Raw genomic sequence first — 21,674 nt, forward strand, 5'->3', positions numbered from 1 at the left:
ATCTGCAGGTCTAGGTGCAGTTGCATTAACAATATTGCTATAAATACAAAGACAACTGAACAATTTATCTCAAGTACAGCTATCTCAGATTAAAACATGCATTAAAATATTAAGTCAGTGGTACACAGAAAAATACAGCACAGCCATTTAATTTGTAGCATTTTGTCCTTTTCCTGCACTTGCAGCCTGTGTGTGACCACATAGCTGTTTCTGTAGTGAGGAAGTTGTTTTGACCATCAATAGTGAAAAAGTCAGAGACCTTGTTTTGGATCAAATTGGTAAAGCTATTTATGTGTTGCAAAGTATTTCTCATTGTTAGAGATTACTGTCAAGAAAAAAAGTGTCAAACCAAAACATCTAGCTTAAGAAGATCCTGGTGTAACGAAGTACGTAATTTAACGAAACAACTTTAAGAAGAAAAAAACCCTCACAAAAGGTATTGTAAAATAATCAGATTAGTCATTACGGACATTTAAAATATTACTTTACTTGTCACAATATCAGATGTGAAAGAATCATTTTTTTAAATCCAAGATTATATTTGTCTTAAGATGAGGTCTTTAAACTTTATCAAGAAACAAGTGAATAAAGGTCAATTTTTTTCTCATCACGAATTAGAGAAGGGTGTACTAGTTCTTTCTTATGACCACGCCCCCTCGGCATTCTGGTCTCTGATTGGCTGTTCACCCCACCTGAGGGACAACGGACTAGTTCCGGGATTCCGATGTCGGCCTAGCGAGCTAACTAGTTAGCTAACGGCTAATTCAAGGAGGACAGTAACAACCCACACCCTAAAGACTGGACAGCTTGCATGTTCGATACAAGGTATGGCCTGGTTGCTGAGCCTGTTCGCTGTGGTGACTTTTTAGCGGAACAGAGGTTAAGGTATCTAAATGAAAGCCACTCCTTGAGTGTAAAGCTTCCATGCTAGCCAGGTAACGTTAGCTAACTCACTTAGCTGTGGTAAAGGACTGAGCAGTGTCGCAAAAAACTTTCGGAGCTAGGTAAGAGCTAACCGACTACTAAGTGTGTGATAGGTTTAAATACGTTTTTAGTATATTGGACGTTACTGTATCGACACCAAACATGCCAGTGTGTGCTGCTTAGTGAAAATGTAAAACTGTCTGTTTACATGGTTCATTATTGTGTGAGCATTTAGTGGTACGTTAGTTGTCTTGACTGAATCCTAGCTGTTCCCTGGCCTGTGCTTTAACGCCTCGCTTTTTCACCAAATGATTTAACATAACATAATATTACATTGAATTCTATAAAGCAGCGCTAGAGATCATCTACTGAGTGTTAGTGTACCAGTGCTCATCATGAATATGATTAAAATGTTGTTTAATCGGCCTCACAAAGATACAGCTTGCTAGCTGAAGATTGTTGCGGGGACATGACAGTCAGGCTGGACACGGAGATTTTAGGATTAACAGCCATTATAGTCAGGGGGATTTGTTGTGGGGCAGATGAGATGATTAACAACAAGCACACTGACACTCTACTTCGACCACAGCTTTGTATTTGTTAGTGATGATGATTGTTGAGAGGAGGGGTGTGTCCAAACTATCAAGTTACGACGCTGATACTCAGGATCTGTTTTCATGTGTTCACACCGCACGGACTAGCTTTTTCATTTGGAGATGAGGGACATCTGTCTCTTCAGAGTGCGTGCGTGTCTGTGTATCAAAGGCGTCCACCCTGATCCTTCAGATCAGATCGTTGTCTTCATCGTGTTTTGAATTTCCAGTAGTGGGTGGTGTTTCGCTTGACCACCTGAGGGCATAGAGGTGGCAGCTGACTGTATAACAGGCTGTTGAGCAACTCCCTCTATGAGTAATACTGAAAATTCACATTACCTTCTTTTAGCACAATAAAGTTGGTTGGTCAATCAGGTTGTTGTGAAATCTGAGCAAAACAGCTGTTTTTTCAGATACCCTCCTAGATCTAAACAAGGAAGAAGACTTGATGAAAACAAGGTTTACCACTAAAATACACTGAGGACATTTTCTTGAAGGCATCATTTTAGATAGTTCTTTATAAGCAATTATAAGTTAAGGTCTGTGTCTTCTGGCTGTCAGGCATCTCAAACAATTAGTTCATTTTTTTCTGTAATATTATTTATGAAATTACACTTACATATACTTCAGATTAGTCACACACACAGCTTGGAATGTTTCAAGACTTGTGTTGCTTTAATCTTGATGAATGTAGCTTACCAGTTTATGAATAAGACAGTAGCTTAAAATATTAGCATATTGTGGTAAATAGGAGTTGAATGATATTGGTGTTTCAGTGCTGATTCCAGTACCCATTATTAGTGGTGCATGAGGCCATATTATTAATATTATTATTACAAAAAGTACTTAAAATGGGAAAAATAACATTGCATGAGCAAAAAATGAGGAAAAATGAACAATTTAGCCCAATATATACCAGTATGAGAAACATAGAGGAACAAATTAGAAGCAGTAGAACTGGAAGTGATGTCATATGCATACTGCATAGATGGGACTGAGGCTTAACTGTTGATTGGTTAGCACTCTTGACACTTAGCCAGTTAGATTGTGTCCTTTACAGGACATTAGTTGAAACTGTTTAGTATTAAATAGCCCCACAGGGGAGGTGCACTTGGCAGCAGAGCCAAAGCAGTGCATCCTTTGAATAATACACTTTTTTTTATCAATTATTGATAAAACAAAATGCAGACACCAAAAACTGGCCAAATATTTGCCTCAATAATTGGCCAGGCTGATAATCCGTCCACCCCTAGTCGAAGTACAACTAGTTGACGGATATTTCAGTCATGACAAAAAGGTCTCATTAGCTTCTTAACTCAAAACACCTGCAAAGGTTTCCAGAGTTTTGTTCTCTCACTCTGACTTAGTACACACAACCACAATCATGGGGGAGACTGCTGACCTGACAGATGTCCAGTAGATAATTATTGACACCCTCCACAGAAGGTTATTGTTTTTTTGTTTGTTTTGTAATATTGTAAAATTTGAGACAGTGGGTTTTTTATTTTTCATGAACTGTAAGCCTGTAAGCAGTCGTCAGCATGATTAAACTACATAGATTTTTAAGTATTTTATGTACGATGAATTTATAATATATGTAAGTTTAATTTTATAAGTCAAATTATATGAAGAAAATTGACTGCCAAATTTTAAATAAATGTTTACCTTTTTAGTATATGAAAAGCCAAAAGAATCAGTGCTATTGACTGAATCTACATGGATATTTATTTGTGTTTTTGTTTATTTGTTTGTATCAAAATGGCAGAGAAACATGAGGCATTAAAAAAAAAGGTTTCTGGGACCTAGTTTGATCTGCTGAACTAACCAAGTACTCTTGTCTAATGTAACACTTAGAAACATTTTACTTATCTATGTATTTAACCAGTTTGGTAAAATTATTATTTTTTTGTTTTGTTTTTTAAAGGGCATCCATACTCACCGGAGAACCCGAGGGTGACAGAGAACCAGAGGACAAATTGAACAAAAAATTAAAATGCATCTGACTACTTGATACCCCTGCTGCACATGGCTTCTTTCAAGAGCTGCAAAATGGGAACTGAGGTCTGTCCACAGAGAATTTGGAGGTGGGATAGGTCTCTTCACCCACACCTGGCGTACTGTGGCGACTCTTGGGCGAAATACACAGGGCTTTTGTTTGGAATGAGTTGATTTTATCCTCACAAAGACTGAGGGCAGGGGTCTCCAAAGATCCAGAAGACTGCTTTTTTTTTAGCTGAACTATTTGTGAGAGACATTATAAAACTTTATTTTTCTTTTAGCAGATTTTAAAAGGAAATTCAACTGGAGTTTTTAGTTTGATATTAAGCAGCTCCCTACAGCTGGTTCAAAAGTAATTTTTTTTTGGTTTTCATCGTTTTTCCACTGCTGACTTAGTTTGAAACGCTGGAACTGTCCCTCCTGCCACCATCCTCAGTTTCTTCCACCCACCCAGTGCCTAAATAAGCCCTCTTGGGACAATCACAGAAGTCATCAGCAGCTGCTCCTCTCAATCCTCTGCCTGTTCTCCTTTATGTGCTTCTACTCTGGGCCTGCTGTCTTTCCACCCACTACCTCTTTCATTTTCTTCTCTTTTCCTTATATATATTATTTCTGAGTGATAAAAATCAGAATTCAAGCACGGCAATGAGCATTAATGTAAACACTTGACTTTAAGACTGGAGACAAACCTAACTTGCTCCTGTTGTGGTGTGTGTGAGTGTCTGTGCTTTTGTGTACATTGACAGCTTTGTAAAGGCTGCACTGGTGCCAGTAAGCAACTGAAGATTAGATTTATTTATATTCTTCCACCAAAAACGGTTACAATAAGCCATACAAAAATATTTATGAATTATCTACACATATTTTTGTATCACATTGCTCTTGTATAGTTTTGCTTTTATAAACCTCTATTAAGGATATGCACACAAATTGATTATTTACAACAAAGAGTACAAATGCAAGAAGAGCTGTATATCGCTGAATTAGGAAGTAATCCTCTATTTGGAGTGATTTCACCAGTGCCGTGAGACATTTAGTGACTGTACACAGAGAATCCCTCATGTTGCTGCTGAGTGTCTGCTTTGCATAGTGTTGGTTTTCTTTCCAGTCTGCAGTCATGGCCCCTCCTAACAGACGGCCTACTCGCCATTTTGGCTTGTAGAACACCCATAGTAGTGGGTAGACAGTAGATATCTACCTCTCTCCCTCTGTCTTCCTCCCCTCTCTCGCTGTCTCTGATGCCAGGCTTCAGTGGTGGGGGAGTTGGGGGAGGAGTAGGTGGCCCTGCTTCTGCTCCTCCCCGTCCGTTTCGGCCCAGTCGATATGTCCCTGTGTCTGCGGCCACCACGTTCCTTGTTGGATCCACCACCCTTTTCTTCTGCTTCACGTAAGAACCATTTTCAGATACAAAATTCAAACATTGACTACATGTATCTACACAGTTTTGCTATTGCACTGCTATTAATGTTTCTTAAACATACCTGTGTGCAAACTTCATGTGTAAACATCCTGTGTTTATTATGCCTTATTCAGACATCCTGCTTTTTGTTTCTTTACCTTTATTTATTAAGTTTACTGAGCAAACTTTAGCTCTTCTCTTAAAGTCACAGTTCATTTTTGCACACCTGTGGGCTGACCAGCTTCATTTTAGATGTCAGAGTTGTTTACTTGCTGACTTTTTCCAGCTACCGTAATTTAAACCTGAATGAAAATAATATACTCACTGGCTTTTGTGTCTAGTGTAAACCAAGAAAACACATCTGATTTAAGTAGAAGTGGTTTAACAATGATGTGGTGAGCCCTTTCTTTGATTCTGTCTTTTTCCTTTGCATTTGTGCAGGTGCCCATGGTTGTCAGAGTATTTCTCCTCTGTCATTCCCATTTACATCGCTGTGATCTTCCTCTTCACCCTTGCCAACTTCTGCATGGCCACCTTCATGGACCCTGGAGTCTTCCCCCGAGGTAAACACACATCAGCAATGTTATTCAGCAAGTGTTTGCTCCAGATACAATACACGAATAACACCTAACTTAATCATTTCATAAAGTAGAACCCAAGAAGATGCAGGATGAGCATATGATCAGATTATGATGTTTTTGGATCTCTTTTTGTGTGTTTGTTATTTTTAGCGGAGGAAGATGAGGATAAAGAGGATGATTTCCGTGCTCCTCTCTATAAGACAGTGGAGATAAAAGGCATCCAGGTGCGCATGAAGTGGTGCTCAACCTGCCGCTTCTACCGACCGCCACGCTGCTCCCACTGCTCCGTCTGTGACAACTGTGTGGAGGTAAACAGGGGCACAGACAGACACAGTTTGACAGGCTTTCTGTATTATGATTCTAAATTATTTTTCAAGTGTGAAAGAGATTGATTTTGGGAAATATAGTGAGTTAGAGTAGTGAGTTATTTTTAGGGTTCATTGTTATGTGTTTGTTTGGGGGGTTTTTTTGTCCTACTTTTCACAAATTTATTACATGTCTGGCTAACTTTTACAACACATTCTCAGTGTTGCTGTAATTAAAACCTCAGTTTAAAAATTACTGTCTCACAGGCTTAATAGCACTAATGCTGGCTACAAACTACAGGATCTTTAGCCCAATTTGAGGCAAGACTTTAGCTGCATCTTCATTAACACATGTCGGGACAGCAAGCCGGTGGCATCGATAGACATACATTTTTGTTATTCTTCTGAAGTCAAATGATCATGTGAGGTCACTGGCAGTCTGGCTGAGTTGTCTAGTGTGTGTGTGCTCAGAGGATTTTAAGATGAAAAATTGTTTGAATTTGTCCTTATGTTTCCACTTAATAAAATAGTTGAAGATTTTAAAATCGTCTAGTGTGTGGCCAGCCTTAAGCCTGAAAATAAGTCTGTTTTCAGATTTCCATAGTTGAGCATTAGAGGGGTAATCATTTGTCATTTTTGTGGTTTTGCCTTGTCCTCTCAGGATTTTGACCATCACTGTCCATGGGTGAACAACTGCATTGGCCGGAGGAATTATCGCTATTTCTTCCTCTTCCTGATCTCTCTCACAACCCACATTGTGAACGTGTTTGGCTTTGGCCTTGTTTATGTCCTGCACCACCGCCAGCAGCTGGACACGCCACATGCTGCTGTAACGTATCCTTCACCTGGATCTCTACAGCAGAAAGCAAGGGGATTCTGTTATCCCATTTCACAAATTTACGTCAGATTTTTTTAAATTTAACTTTCCTTTTTCTGGTTTTGTTGTAACCTCCTTGACCCTCTCCTGCCAGTATGGCTGTAATGTGTGTGGCTGGTCTATTTTTTGTCCCAGTTGCTGGCCTGACTGGGTTCCACATAGTGTTAGTGGCCCGTGGTAGGACCACAAATGAACAGGTACGTATGAGAGCATGTTGAGTGTATACTTTGTCTGATTTTTCTGTTCTGTATCTTTTATTCCTAATTTTATGTTCCTGTGAGCTGAAATTTTTTCTCTCCTCTGACCTTTTTCTGTAGGTGACAGGGAAGTTCCGGGGAGGCGTAAACCCTTTCACCAATGGCTGCTTGAGGAATATTTCACATGTGCTCTGTAGCTCCCAGGCCCCAAGGTCAGCCTTTATCCTTCTCTTATCTACAGTCCTTTTTGTTTTGTAATCTGTTAAGTTAATAGAAACGTTTATATACAGTGCTTAACAAATTAATTAGCCCACCTGTCTCAGAGACCATCCAGCATCATGAAGTACTTTAATGCAGACTCTTTCATTTTCAGTGAGCTCTCCACGTTTTACCATTTTGAACAGGAATGAGGAATTTCAAACTGAATTAATCTTTTATACCCAAATTTGAACCAACTCACTGGGCTTCTCTGAGAAGTCAGAAATGAATCAAGCATAACATTCAACAACTAAAACTATTTTTTTCTGGTTAAGAATGCAAGTAAACAACTATAATTTGACATATTAATCAAGAAATAATAATGCGCTTCACTATTTTTTTTGTAAATCAGTAAATTTGAAAATTCACGGATAACAATAATAATTCTATTTTAGCATTAAAAATATCATTTGTGTTAAAGAGCTTCGACATATTGGTGTATTAACCATTGCAGAAACATAATAAATGATTTTGGTTTTACCAGTTTTTATCAGTGCTGTTAATTTAGGGCAGCTGTGGCATAAACCTTACTTTGGGTGGTGGTCTAGTAAATTTGTTAAGCACTGTATATTTGTTAAATTTGAGTGTGTGCACATGCCACTATCACAGATACATAGGCCGATGGCGGAGCCACCAGGCAGTGGAAGTACAGCCACCATTTCTTCGACCACCTCTCACTGAGGCACAGCTTGAAGCCAAGGTCCTGGACAACGGGATCCAGAATGACAGACACAGTACCAGGGTAAGTGATCACAACTCAAGGAAACGCACAACAACAAAAAAAAAAAGCCTTTACCAAAGACATTACAATGCATTATTACGCATTTTTTTTCGCAAGAGTGTTTCTTTAGACTTCTGTTTAATGAACAATTATAAGCAGTTTATAATATGTGATGATCTCACATCCCCAAGTAACCACTCTTGGCCCCAAAAGACACCTTTTTTTTATGGTATCTCCGAACAGTACTTTGTGTTTTTCTAACCTTTGCTGTACGCTTCTTTTATGTTTTAACATAAAAATTGTGTAACTAAATTTTTTACATGGGTGCATAGTTTTAAAACTTGTGTATTAAAGGTCAGAGTTACAAATGAATACATTCAGTAATTAATTTATAGTTGAGATGAAGAATATTTTTAGAAATCTTTATCTTTTCTATGTTTACACTTTGAACATTTAGGAGTCATTGGAAAATGCAACCAGCTCTACACAGGCTTTGTGGCTCCTTTTGTCTTTGGTGTAATTATTTGCAAATAATAGGCGATATATCTCTTTGAAATATGATATTAATTATTATATAAATATTAACATATTCCTGATCTACATATTAGGAAAACTCAAACAATTTGTCTTTTTTTATATTTGGATTTAAACTTGCTGAACAGCCTTGAATTTAGAAACAAAATCATACAATATGGGACCTTGTAAATTTGCTGCCAGGCTGATATAATACAAGTGATAAGATTAAGTCCTGTAAAAGATTGCTGTGTTAGAGAGTATCAAGGGTTGGTTTAGAGTTGAACCCCAGCGTTGTATTAAAAGAATTAAGATTAGAAATCATGTTTTAGCTAAGTCAATTTTTGATTTAGCTTGGGGAGATTATGGTTGTTAAAATTGTCAATATTTTGATACTTTTTCATAGCATGTGCTTTAAATGATCCAATATATATTATTTTTTAAAGTTTGAAACTGAATGTACTGTAGTTTAATAGAGAAAATAGATATAGATTCGTATTTCAGCCCAGAGATGCTGTGAGTGGAGAGAGACAGCACAGATGATTAAATGCGAGCTAGTGCCAGGTCCTGTCGCTAAAACAGAACAGTGATGCAGAGACAGAAAATGTTATTTCCTGATTGTTTCACAGTGGTTATGCTCTAAAGAAGGTTGAAATACACTGAAACCATGAACATACATGAAGGAAGATTCAGGATTTTGTTTGACTGATGCTGGAGACATGCCTCTTTCTGCCTGCAGCATCTACTCTTGCTAAGTGGTTATTTCCCCAGATGCCAGATACTTTTATTGAGCCTCTTAAGCATGTCTTAAAGATGCAGGCGTGAACATTAGTATCTGTTAAAGATTGATAGAAAGCACAGACAGACAGTGATGTCTCCTGGTCCCTAAAAGTGTTTTCTTGACATTTTGACTTGCAGTCATAAAATGACGTAAATATGACAAAAATGAAAAATAAAGATAGCAGAATCATTGCACACACTACCTCTGATTTATAAATGATAATTCATAGGAACCTATATTGTCGGGAAATCTAATTTATTTGACCTTTTATTACTATTAAGAACATGTCAATTTTTCGGTTTGTGTTTACTGTTTAGTGAACCTTTCTTATATACCCTTTGGATATAACAAAATATTAAGGTAAGTTCCCCAGTATATCTGGGGATCGTTTTTTTTGCTGTGCTATCAAAAGAGTTATCAGTATTGCTTGATTTTATCTGGTATTGTATCAAAACTCAAAATTCTGGGACTGTGACAACTCTAGAGGAATTATAAGAGGGTGAAGTGCAGGATGATAGGTAATAATAACTGTGATTGGTCCTGTTTAACCAATCTGATCACATCAGACTTCAGAGCTTTTACTCAGCTGTTGTTTATTATCATTGGTATTCTTGTTGCAGTGATAATAATGATGATTCTTGTTGTGCATCCCTGTAAGCTACCTGCCAAAACATGTTCGATAAGCAAACTGGTCAGGCTGGTTTGAGTGCTTATAATAGTGTGAGGCTGGGTCCAGTTCAAACTGGACTTACAGATACACCTGGTATGTCTAAAACAGTGAATCTTAACTGGTCCAGCCTTGGGACCCACCACAGGTTCCATAATGACAAATCGTGGCCACATTTTTGGTCATATTTATCAACAAATCAAATTTATTTAATAAAACATGGCACTGTTTGGACCCTGGATAGAAACTGGACAGAATAAATACTGAGGAAAATATGAAAAATAATACAATAATAAAAATTTCTAGTTAAATATCATAGATTTTTCTAAAGTTCCCAGATAAAATCCAAACTCTTTGAAGAAAAATTCCCCCAAATCCCCTGACATTTCCGTTAAAAATTGCAGAAATATTACTGGAAACGTTTGCAATAAGTTTCTGGGAAAAGTCTTGAGAATCTCTTGTTCCTTGAGAAATTTTCTTAGTTTTAGAGGAAAAGTCCCAGAAAAGAGTTTTAAAAGTTTGAGGGAAAATGTCCAAAGAAAACTTTTTTAAAACCTCCTACCTTTTTGAGAAAATGACCAAAAGTATCTTTCAGAAATGGTAGGGGAATACTTCCACGGGTTTGAGTAAATGCACAGTGAAAATTCTTGACTAGTTCAAGAGAAAAAAATCTGCACAGTAAGTTTTATTTCCCTTCTGTTGGCAAAAATGTTAACAGTGGAACAAAAGCACCTAAAGACTCTAGGATGAATCTGTGAACCACTGAAAACTGCTCCGCGATCAACTTTTGGGTCCTGACCCACCAATTGAGAGCCACTGATCTAAATGTCATTTTGCAAATCTGATGAAACTTGTTATATTAACATTGGTCTATGATAGCAAGTGGTAAAGGAGTATTGCTCAATTGTTGGAAAATCCCTGTCACACATTTTTGAACCAAAAAGCTGGTACTTGTAGTTTCAGTACATCATAAAAAATGATGGTTTACAGAAGCTGTAAACCTTAAAAGTGGTGTATTAAACAGAACTATGTACCACAACAAGTTAGATCTATGACATGCAGTTTTATCATTTCATTTCCCTGATTGGGCTTTTGATAGAGCTCTCTTCTCTCTTCTTTTGATTCTCTTTGACCGGTGTATTTTCCAGTCCAAGAGCAGTCTAGATCAGATGGAGAGCCAGTCAGCTGATGCAGAGCCTCCACCTCCTCCAAAGCCGGAGCTTCGCTATCCTGGCTTGCCTCGTGCTGACACGGAGGGTGAGACACACATAAACGTGCACAAACGTTAAATGTTTTTCTCTGGGCTCCACCCTGCAGAACATTTGGATTTCTAATAAATCAAAGACTCACCTCTTCCTAATGTCCCTTTATTTTCTTCTAGAGAGCAGCTTGCTGACTGAAGCTCCTCCTACACCGTCAATGTTTAAATATCGACCACCTTACAACAGCCCTGGAAGAAACCACTCTGCCCTTGCACACCCAAACAAGGTACATGTTGATTCACTCTTGCTTGGACCTGAAAGCACTGGATTTAATCTTTATCTATTATTGAAATGCTGTACAAGTAAATAAACAATTATAACAAAGGGAAATATCCTGACTGGAACCATAGACACATGTAAATCTCTGGTCTTTTAAATGCCCCTATGTTGATTATATCATTTCAAGCCTGTTTGAGAGTTTGTAAAACCCAAAAAGATTGTTGCCTAGAAAGGACTTAAGAGATCAGAAAAATCAATACTCCACAGATGACTGCTATTGATGGTCTAAAGTATCCTGCCCCTTCTAATCAACTTTGTGGTTAATACCATGCCCCTCTTTTTTGTGTTTACTTTGAATTGATCATTCAGTGGCCATCGGTCAATCAGTAAGTCTCAGCTAGTGTCACCTGTGTGTGGGTGTGAGTGTGTGTATCCCTTTGAATGTCTCTGTGTGTCTGAGTGGCTCTATCCTTTCCCCTGAGACTGCATTGACTGGATTGTGTAGTTCCTGTACTGTATGTATATGTATTCCATGTATATGTTGACACACAGTCTTTGACATGCAGTGTCAGTGCTTGTTAAGCCAGTCAATGTTTCCAAACCAGTAGTGTGATGATGGAGTAGAGCACCGGTCAAGCATCCACTTTCTCCCCACCACTTTTGTTTTTTGTTGCTATCTGTAGACAAACAGTTTTTTTGTTCGATGTTATCCATTCCTGAGGTAACATGGTGTTTTCATCTCTTTTCCCCCCTTCATTTTCATCACACTGTTCCTCCTATTCTCTGCCTTTGGTCTGTTTCTCCTCCTCTCTCCTCTCCTCAGATGATCCGTGGGGAGAGTCTCGACTCTCCGTCTCCCTCCATTCTTCAGTCCAGTCGTCAGCCCAGCTACCGCTCGGAGCCGAGCAGCCTGGATGGAGCCACAGTAGTGGGAGGAGGTGTAGGGGTGCGCAGAGGGGGAGGGGATAGGGGTGAGGGCCCCGGAGGCCCTGGCGGGACTGCTGGTGGGATGTCAGGGGGCATGTCTGGTCACTCCCTGACTGGGCGCTCCTACACCTCCTACCCATCCTCTCTGGTTCTGTCCACTGGCGGCTCTCGCTCCTCCAGTCTGCGCTCAGCGCACACGGCACATAACCCCTTGGCCACGCTCCAATCAGAGGGCACAACAGACACCAGCTACAAAAGCCTGGCCAACCAGACGCCTCGGAATGGCAGCTTGTCCTATGACAGCCTACTGACACCTTCCGAGAGCCCAGAGTTTGAGTCGGCCGCCCATGAGCTGTCGCCACAGAAGCCTCGAGCTCTGTTTCCCACAACGACTATAACAGGCCAGCCTGAGATGGTGTCACCCAGTAGCCCGCTGCAGGGCTACACGTCGCCCTTCCTCTCAGCTCAGATTGCCCAGCAGAGGGAGGGGCAGCTTCTCCAGGGCTCTGCCACTTTCTCCTCCCCCCACAGGGCCTACCTGCGTGCGGTCAGCCCACCCCCTCCCTCCTCCTCGGGGCATCCTGAATGCCAGCACCTGCTCCATCAAAACCACGACCCCTCTTCCCGAGCCCCTCGAAACCCTTCCTCCTCATCCTCTTCCCCTGGGGCTCGCTCACTAGAGCCCCCTGTCTCCCCACCACCCCGCGGGCTCTCCCTTGGCAAGTCCTATTCTTACACAGGGGAGGTGGGGCCTCAGCACAAGCCTCGGATAGCAGGAGGAGGCACTGTGCTGGGTGGGGGAGGAGCCGGGGGAGGGCAACAGGCTCCACAGTGAGTAGTGATCCGTCTGCCGATCCATCAGCCTGCTACTTTCCTCCTTTCCCTCATAATCCTCTTCTTCTTCCTTCCTGGTTTGTGTCAGCCCTCCTCCTTGATCTGTGTGAGTCTTCCTTTTCCTCCTTAACAGTTAACACTCATGCTTGTTTAGTGTGTAACAACTGGATATGTGTATGGGAGATGTATTGGTGTAGTTGTTAAAATGTGTGCATTAGTGTTGCAGCATGCTAGTATGAGATTAGCCTGTTGAAAGCATGTCTAACCATGCTGCTTCCTTCCTCTGTCCTCTTTCAACTGAAACAGTATAGTAACCAAATGCCTTACAACATCATTGGTAGTGAAATATTTTTATGTTTGTGCTTGTATTTGTCTTGTGAAGTAGAACCACTCACCTCTGCTTCCATTTATCTTCTGTCTTCATTCCTGACTCCCTCCATCCCCACTCTTCCCCTTCCCTTTCTGATGGCTGTCCAATCAGATCCACCTCTCGCCCAGTCTTGGCCAATCACACTGCATCCAAACCAGGGGGCGGGGTGAAGAAGGTGACAGGTGTTGGAGGGACCACTTACGAGATATCGGTTTGAGTGACAGACATCCTTCATGGTCGATCCCGAGAAGTGGGAGAAAAAGTCTCTGGACTACTTCGACTAAGCTGAGCTGGATATTATTCATGACTGCAGGACCCAGAGGAGCGACTCTTTTCCCCTGCCACAGACTATGGGAGCAGGCCCGTGTGGTACTCATTGTCTTTGTAATGCCACTGGCCTCTCTTTTGTGTTAGCCTTTCAGATCTGTACTAAGAGAATGAGGGGACTACGGTTTATTTTTCAAAGGATCAATTTGTCTCCATTTAGCCACTTTGTGAGCCATAGACTGATGGGACTATCATCCCTGGGTACAGAAATGTCAATAGAACACGCTATCCAATGATTTGCTGTTTTACTTTGGTACATAGCACACAGAGTGTTGACCGCTGTGTTTGACACGGTTAAGGAAAAGATGGCCTTTATCCATTTGATGTAGAGATTTAGAGGGTGGATTCAGGACTGTTGACCAATTGAAAGGTTTTCTTCTTCACTGTCTGAACGGACCACATGAGCTGTTTATCCATAAGAATCATTAAGAGGAGAGTCCGACCTTTAAACACAGTATCGTTTTAGTTTTATAAAATCTTTTTTAAGTATTGTTTTATATAAATGTATGAAATCTTGCAGATTATTATTGGGTCAAATTGTCAGGTATTGAAGATTATGACTATTGATGAGGGTGGCAGATGTACTGTGTGTAATTATTCATGAAAGCGATTTCAAATCAGTTGCCTGTTTATATTAAATGGCTGCATCAGCCACTTGTGAGCTCTTGTTGGAGTTGACATCGTCCAAAGAGAAAGATGATCCCTTAGTGGACAGCTTAAGTGGCAAATAATTGAGCTTCACTTTTTGAAAGCCACAAAGAAATTTCTGAATCGAGATTTCAGCACAAACATCTTTGTGGAATGTACGCTTGTAATGCTAAAGCTAGAGACATTATGCAAAATCTATTTGTAGCTTTAAGATCATTGTTTGTCTTGTTGGTGTCTTTATATTTTCCTTCTTTTCCGTGATATTTTGTCTGTCAGTCAGTCAAGATGCTAGCAGAACTTCAAACCTTTAACAGATAGTCAGCCAAATAGGGGCAGCGAGGGAAGGGCTTATTTATTTCACAAAACAAGACAACTTTATAGTTCTTGACACAATTTCAAACCAGTGTGTTATTATTTTTTATGAGAAAAGACGAGGAATTATGACTATTTTTGGTAATTGTTATAAAAGGAATTGTAAATGCAAAAAGCCACTAAAAAGATTGTTAAAGAGGGACTGGCTTGCAATGGAATTTTTTTGCCTTGAGATCATTGTTCATGAAGCAAGCACATTTTAATTTTTTTATGACTATTTTTTAAAAATATTTCTGAGGAAAAACATGTTGGCAGATAAACTTTTTTTCAATTGTCTTGCTGATTTATAGAAACGTCTCTAAAGGTACACAAACAGAGTACTAATTAGAGTTAGACTGATGTGTATGCAAAGTTTTATCTTATCAGAATCGGGCATTAAAGTTAAGGTTTCCTATTTATTTTTTACTCTCAAAGCCCACAGTGATGTTGGCAGTAGAATGTTAAAGCTGGCTGAATGTAGCACGTCTTAGGGTGGAAGTACACACTTGAAGCACACAAGTATCATCATCCAACCCAAACGACTGTGTTACAAGCTTTTAACCCTCCTAGGCTTTGTCTTCAGTGTGCATGTGATTTTGTTTGTCATGCTGAATGCTTCACCTGCTGGCTAACATGAGAATATTGTCAAATGTCTACCCGGTTCATGTGTGGGTGGCTAAAAGAAAAGAAGCATCATGAATGGCACAAGCAGCCGTCTTATGGAGATAAAGAGAACCTGTGTTATTTTTCTTCCTGCCCTGGCCAATGATGGTGGCCTCTGAACAATCTGACCTTTTTGAGTATAGTAGGTATACTTCTGTGTGCGATAAACTATTGCTGTTGTGGGCTGTGATGAATGGAACGAGTTTCACAAATATCTGTAATGAGTACATTAAAGACATTTCCAAAATGGCCTTATAAAGAATTTTTAAAAAGATGTCTTCTCAGAATAAAAAGGTCAAAGTGAAAAAAGCATACTTGTCCAAATTCTTAACAGTGCACTTCTTTTTTATTTCAAATGAATCTTTAACTTTGGTTTGAAAAAGGCAGCAGTAAACACAATAAAAGCAGCAGTAGTTTACACAATGATGAGATGTTGCTGAAAACAATCATTGGTTAAATAACTTCATGTTTGTATTTAAATGTCCAGTATAGCTGGATTCAAAAAACAGCATCATGCCCTGTCAGAGTGGGCAAAAGTTTCTGGGTATATTTGTTTATGAACCTGGAGAGACAAAAGGGTGGTGACTGGCTGCTCAGTGTGCTAAAAGGGAAGAGCAGTAAAACAAAGTTGGGTGCTCTTTAAATACAGGGGGGGGAATTCTGACCAACATAAAAGGTGGAAACCAAACACTGCAAATGTAAAAAATGAGGAAGGAACTACTCTAAATGCTGTGTTATAATGATGAAATTGTTTAAAAGGCCAAAATGTTTCCAGGGTGTCTGCAAAGTCTTCAAAAGTATTAAAAGTTGATCAATTTAGCAGAAATAAAAGCTTTCAAAAAATCTTAAATGCAAGACCATGCGGTCTTAAACTCCCTAGCTGTTTTCAATATTTCTATTTGCCAAGAGGTTGTAGGCTAGATTTCCTGCTTTTGTTTTTACATTCGGTTTCAAGCACAAGGAAGAGAACTCTACCAGATCTGATGTCTGTTTGCATGTTTGTCTTTGTTCCTGCCCCACTGAGCTATCAGTGCATCCTAAAAGCTCCACTGTGTTCCTGGCTAGCGAGTTAACTATGTGATGGAGTGAAGTGTGGCTGTAAATAAACTTTATTTATTTATTTAAATGATAGGTAGATGCAAGTTTTCTGAGAAGTGGTTGCAGGAGAGGTGTGAAGAAGAGACCGGGGATTCTACTAAACGTTTACAGGATTTAGCATATTGAAAAAAAAAAATTGCAGTGCAGCTTTTGCCTTTTGTAATACTGGCACAGAATCTAAAGATGATAGCACTGCTAGCATCTTAGAGAAATATTCATACAACACAATAACAGGTATCTGCATTTTCTTGACTATGTTGTCACATTTTTATTTTACAGTCAACACAAAACATGCATAGAACTGTGTCACCAATGTGACAAAAGTCTTAAAAGGTATTAAATTAAATATAGGATTATTTTGTATATACCCTGGTTTCCAGCAAGTATTTCTTCAATATTTGTGGTGTAATCACCTCTATATCAACTACAGCCAATGGCAGGCAGTCACATGGTCAGAGCCTCACAAATCAGTCATTATGGTGTGACTCACTTATTACCAGTTACAACCAATAAGAGGCAGCAAACCAAACCAGAGAAAGACAAGGCAGGTGAAAAAAAGATGAAAGCAATCAGCAACAAACGAAGACACAAAACATACCAAAATACATCAAAAGGGGAAAATAAAATGTCAAATAATACCCTTAATACAAAAAATATATACAATGCATAGGTCTGTGAGAAAAAGAGAAAACACACACTAACGTCTAAATCTTCATTCAAACTAGGATATCTATAAGCAACCATATGATGGATCCATAAAACTTTCCTTTGATTAAACCTTTGGATTCTGGCTTATCTATTTCCTTCCTCATTTTTTTTTTACATTTTCATGTTCAGAGAGCCAGGTTTCCTCTTTTTATATTGGTGTCACAGATGAACCAACTTTTATCACTGGATCCTTAAAACTTTTGCAGTGATGTAAGGCATGGAAACAAAGACACTTGACACAAGTGTTCCTCTTCACACAATTGTTCCTCTTCACCTCACTGGTCTTTCTTACTCTCTGTGGGCTGTCCTGGGTTGTCAGTTCCAGTATGAAGCTCATTGCTGCCCTCCTCTGGCTGAAAGCTGTTCTGATCCTCCTCTTTCATACCAAAACTTTTGTTCAGCTTCTTGGACTTCTGGAAGATCTCATTGAGGTTAAACTCTCTGATAATATTCTCCTAATGAGAGAAGATATAGTCCTCATTATATGAGAATTTATGTGGTAATCTGACTCAATATATATTCTCTGACTTACCTCATTGAAGGTCCAAGCCACAGCTCTTCCTTTGTTGTCCACCATTGGACGTCTGATCATTTCCCGTCCTCCTTGGAAAAGAATCAGTGAGGGAAGCTGCTTGGCCAGAGGAGACGTACTGACCCTGTAACTGTTCAGGCAATACAAGAGTGTATCAATGGCTCAATCAAAGCATGAGTCCGAGAAAGGACTTTAGTTGAAGATTAAACAAGCAATGGCATCAAAGAAAAACAAGTACAAATTGAACAAAGATGCTGACCTCTCTGAAACCTCTCCATACCGTCCTATGTCCACCTTCCCAAACCTAAGTCCATTACAGTTGTACCTGAAAGATACACAAAAAAAAATATCTTTAACATAGAAAATGTTTGCTTCTTCTCTAGAACCAAATTAAGCTACTCAAATTTAAGAGAGGAGGACAACAATGTTATCACATTCTGGCTAGAGATTGTAGTTCTAGTTTAAAATGTGTTTCTATACTCCATTCTCTTATGAACAGAGCAAAGCTAGTCACAATATTAGCTTCACCAATAACAAAAAGATTACTGAGACAGTGTAGTCATGGGTGTCTTGTCTAAATCTACTGATTTCTTACTTGAGAGAAAGGTCAGCGAACACAGGGGCAAAGGACTGGCAGTCAGAGGACCAGTTGGCATAAAATTCAACAATCCAGGTGACACGGCTGTCTCTCTGCAGCTCTTCCTAATGGTTGAATAGCACAAGACAACATGAGAACAAAATAAAAATAAAAAGACTTGTAACTCACACCTAATCTCTTATGAGATGGACTTGTTGATAAAACAGGTCAAATGTGTGATATAAATCCTGTGATTGATCAGAACAAAATCAAAAATATTCTACAGTACTCTCAAAATATATTTTTTAGTTAAGAAAGGAACTTGAAAACTTTTAACTTCAAGTCAGAATAATCTATAAAGTAACACTCACATCTATGGTCTTGTCACTGAAGTACTTGATGTACTCAGGGCCCATGTAGACAGGCGGCTTACAGGTCATAACAAAGGCTGAGGACAAGGGACAGATAAACAAGTACACATAAGAGAGATGAGTGCACATGACAGAGATTGCACATGAATAAAATAATGATTAAATGCAAGGATAAAAATTCCACAACCTCATGTTTATACCACAAGCTTTGTGTGCAGAGGCAATAGCCCCAAAGCGGTTGGCCCATGCTAAACGCTAACCCTTAGCACTCTTCCATATACCATTCCCCACACTCTCATCCTGGTTTCTTCCTCTACCTGTCTACCTGATGAATCCATCTGCTTTGCAAGGTTAGTCTGACAATCCACAATAATGGCACTACAAAAATAATCTTTAAAAAAATCCTGTAGCCACATTACCTTGCAAAGCGGATGGAGCCGCCCGTTTCCTTGTTTTTAACAAATCCATCTGGCGTGTCGGGTTAGAAGCCACACAGGCTTAGAGAACATACGCTACAGCTGCATAAGAATCATCTGAAGTTAAGTCTTGTTCATGTGTTTGAAAAAGGCACTTCATACAAAGACAGGAATGTTAGAGAGCAGAGCCAACACACCCCTGAGTCTCTTATAAAAGCACTTGCATCTATCAAATTTATTTTCTTGTTTATCTTTACATTTAACCACAATAATGTCTTATTGATTGCTTATCTATACTATAAAAACTGTGAGAAAATGTGCAGATAAAAGTCTAAATTTGATTTGAAAAAGGTCTTCTGTATACGGCATACAGTATGGTTTCTTTCAGTGTTCTATAATCAGGGCTGTTGAGTTACTCAAATGTTTAATCATGATAAATTAATCTCAGAATTTCTATAGTTGCAATTACTCTCCTCTATTTGAAAATTTTATTTTGAAAGAAAATAAGGAACTTTGGAGCGATAAAGGATTATGACATGAACTTCACCACAGAAAAAGGAACTTGGTATGGATTGAAAAGGAACATTATAAAGTTGAATGTTTGATATAATGACTTTCGATTTGTTCACTGAGCTTTCTGTGTGGGTTTCTTAAACTTAAATGAGACATCAAAGAGCAGTAGTGGACTTATTTTTCAGTGTTGTCAAAATGTTTGATTAATTTCAATTAATTAGGCACAGGAGTGAAAATGTGATTAAAAAAACATGTTAGCTGATTAATTGCACTCTGATGCCGTTGAACAACTGTCTAATGTCGTTTTGTAACTTTAACTGGGACATGCAAAAATTCCTTGTGCTCTTAATTCTTATAATTTTGGGAATAAAATTCATATTCTACAGATTAACATCAATCTAGATTGGCTACTAAGTGGACAATCTGCCCTCAGCATCCACTTATCTTGATTCAAAAGCTAGTAGAAAGTTTAGTTTTGAGAAGCCTGTCCTTTCTGATGTTTTTTGTTACTATTATCTTCAAACGTACTAGTAGCGCAATCTTCCTCAAATTATTGACATATGCAATTAATTGAGATTAATAAATTACAAAACCTATAATTACTTCGATTACTTTTTTTAATCAGCTGGTAGCACTACTTCTCTTACATCCCCGTGGCTGCAGGAGGATGTTTCAGTGGTTTAACTAAAGTGTGCTCATAGGGACAATAAACTAGTAATTAATAGCAATATAAAAAATACACTAATTGTGGGCAATTCACAAAAATAAAGACCCCATGTTTTAAACAAAATGTTTAGTTTTGTAAATTTTTGAAACACCAAAAGACCCTAAAGTACAATTGTGTAGCTCACTACAAGGGGACTCATTTTAACTCTGTCATTTTGACCATTTCTTACCAACTCCATGACTCAAATAAATCCTGGATTTGGGACAGCATTTGCACCTGGAGTTTTAGGGCCACTGACCTATGCACAAAGCAAAGTAGAGGATGCCGAGTCGAATGTCCAGCCTGAAGAAGAGGATGACGTTGGCCACTTTGCTGAACAGGAACAAGTTGCCTATGTGCTGCTCCAGTGTAACTGACAGAGAGAGATAGAGTGAAACAAAGAAATCAGTAAAGGAGACCAACCTTCAAACTGTTGATACAAGGTCACAGTATTACAAAGCAACAGTAATGTTGACACAGCAAACCAAAGGTTTTTTGTGATTCTTGGATTTAGCCTTAAGCAAGGCTTCACGGCTGGTCTGAAACATATATTTAGTTAAATGTGTTTGAATATTATCAGCTGCTGTGACTTTGCTGCTGGGAAAGATTTTGACACAGGGCATTAATGTCTACAGAAAACTGATGAGACCAATTAGGAGACAAACTAATCAGTGCCTGTGGTTTCCAGGACCAAAATTGAGCATCACCAGTTTTATATGCGGATGGGCCACTCTTGATGATGTGTTTGTTTTAAGTGTAAATAAACACCTGTCATGATAAGACATCAGTAGGTTTACATAACAATGTGTCAGTGTGGGTGGGGGTTACTTACTTGCTCTTCTGTTCTTCATCATCACTATTGCACTGAGAAACATAAGAATCTCAAGTTCTCTCTATTAAAAGGACAACAAAAAGAGGCATACACTAACCAACATTGTGATAAGTGAGTCAAATAACTTATTAATTTCACAGAGGCCCCCACCATATTTAGCACCTCACAGCAACACTATCCCCACACTGCTCCTCACCCAGTCAAAGTCGCAGGAGTTGCCGTCCTCGCGCTGAGTCGCTAGGTGCTCGCACAGACCGGGAGCCTTTCGGACAGCGACGAAGGCAACGGTCATGAAGAATGAGGTGATATAATACGGCTTCAGCAGCCATTTGTAAATCTGAGGTAGGTGATATAAGAAAGTACAGAGTCCCGTAATGACACCCATGCTTAGAGGCACAGCAGCCAGTCACCCACGAGAGGCTTGAGAAGGAGTGACAGCTGAACTTACAGACAGGACAAGGTGGCTGGATCGGTCTGCGCCTGCGTCACACATGACGATTTCGTAG

General features: G+C 39.2%; 2 protein-coding genes across 3 annotated transcripts; one reads left to right on the forward strand and one right to left on the reverse strand.

The window, feature by feature from the left end:
- The first annotated feature begins 710 nt into the window (after nt 1-710).
- Nucleotides 711-14,570, forward strand: zdhhc5b (zinc finger DHHC-type palmitoyltransferase 5b). 2 transcript variants are annotated; one of them, XM_041796861.1, is made up of 12 exons: nt 711-825; nt 3,442-4,902; nt 5,356-5,477; nt 5,646-5,803; nt 6,462-6,634; nt 6,772-6,874; nt 6,995-7,086; nt 7,742-7,874; nt 10,963-11,071; nt 11,196-11,302; nt 12,119-13,053; nt 13,538-14,570. In XM_041796861.1, the coding sequence occupies exons 2-12, from the start codon at nt 4,754-4,756 to the stop codon at nt 13,641-13,643; spliced, it is 2,187 nt and encodes a 728-aa protein (XP_041652795.1). In that variant the 5' UTR covers nt 711-825; nt 3,442-4,753; the 3' UTR covers nt 13,644-14,570. The 2 variants fall into 2 exon arrangements, with proteins under 2 accessions (XP_041652795.1, XP_041652796.1); XM_041796862.1 differs by lacking the exon at nt 711-825 and adding an exon at nt 965-1,004.
- A 152-nt stretch (nt 14,571-14,722) lies between these two features.
- On the reverse strand, nt 14,723-21,673 carry tmx2a (thioredoxin-related transmembrane protein 2a). The gene is made up of 8 exons (XM_041796863.1): nt 21,365-21,673; nt 21,169-21,229; nt 20,596-20,709; nt 18,702-18,778; nt 18,349-18,455; nt 18,013-18,078; nt 17,754-17,883; nt 14,723-17,676 (listed from the first exon to the last, which is right to left on the reverse strand). Exons 1-8 carry the CDS (start codon nt 21,551-21,553, stop codon nt 17,497-17,499), a joined length of 924 nt encoding a protein of 307 aa, XP_041652797.1. The 5' UTR covers nt 21,554-21,673; the 3' UTR covers nt 14,723-17,496.
- Between the last annotated feature and the right edge of the window lies 1 nt (nt 21,674).

The sequence above is a fragment of the Cheilinus undulatus genome, linkage group 10 (genome assembly GCF_018320785.1).
Source record: "Cheilinus undulatus linkage group 10, ASM1832078v1, whole genome shotgun sequence".
Taxonomy (NCBI): Eukaryota; Metazoa; Chordata; class Actinopteri; order Labriformes; family Labridae; genus Cheilinus; species Cheilinus undulatus.

Excerpts from the sequence above, each read along its gene's own strand:
- zdhhc5b (XM_041796861.1), top strand. The coding sequence starts at position 4,754 with ATGCCAGGCTTCAGTGGTGGGGGAGTTGGGGGAGGAGTAGGTGGCCCT. Across the intron at positions 5,478-5,645 it reads CCCTGGAGTCTTCCCCCGAG|CGGAGGAAGATGAGGATAAA; the intron begins GTAAACACACAT and ends TGTTATTTTTAG. Across the intron at positions 11,072-11,195 it reads GCCTCGTGCTGACACGGAGG|AGAGCAGCTTGCTGACTGAA; the intron begins GTGAGACACACA and ends ATTTTCTTCTAG.
- tmx2a (XM_041796863.1), bottom strand. The coding sequence starts at position 21,553 with ATGGGTGTCATTACGGGACTCTGTACTTTCTTATATCACCTACCTCAG. Across the intron at positions 18,779-20,595 it reads CTACTTTGCTTTGTGCATAG|CCTTTGTTATGACCTGTAAG; the intron begins GTCAGTGGCCCT and ends CCTTGTCCTCAG. Across the intron at positions 17,884-18,012 it reads TATGGAGAGGTTTCAGAGAG|TTACAGGGTCAGTACGTCTC; the intron begins GTCAGCATCTTT and ends TTGCCTGAACAG.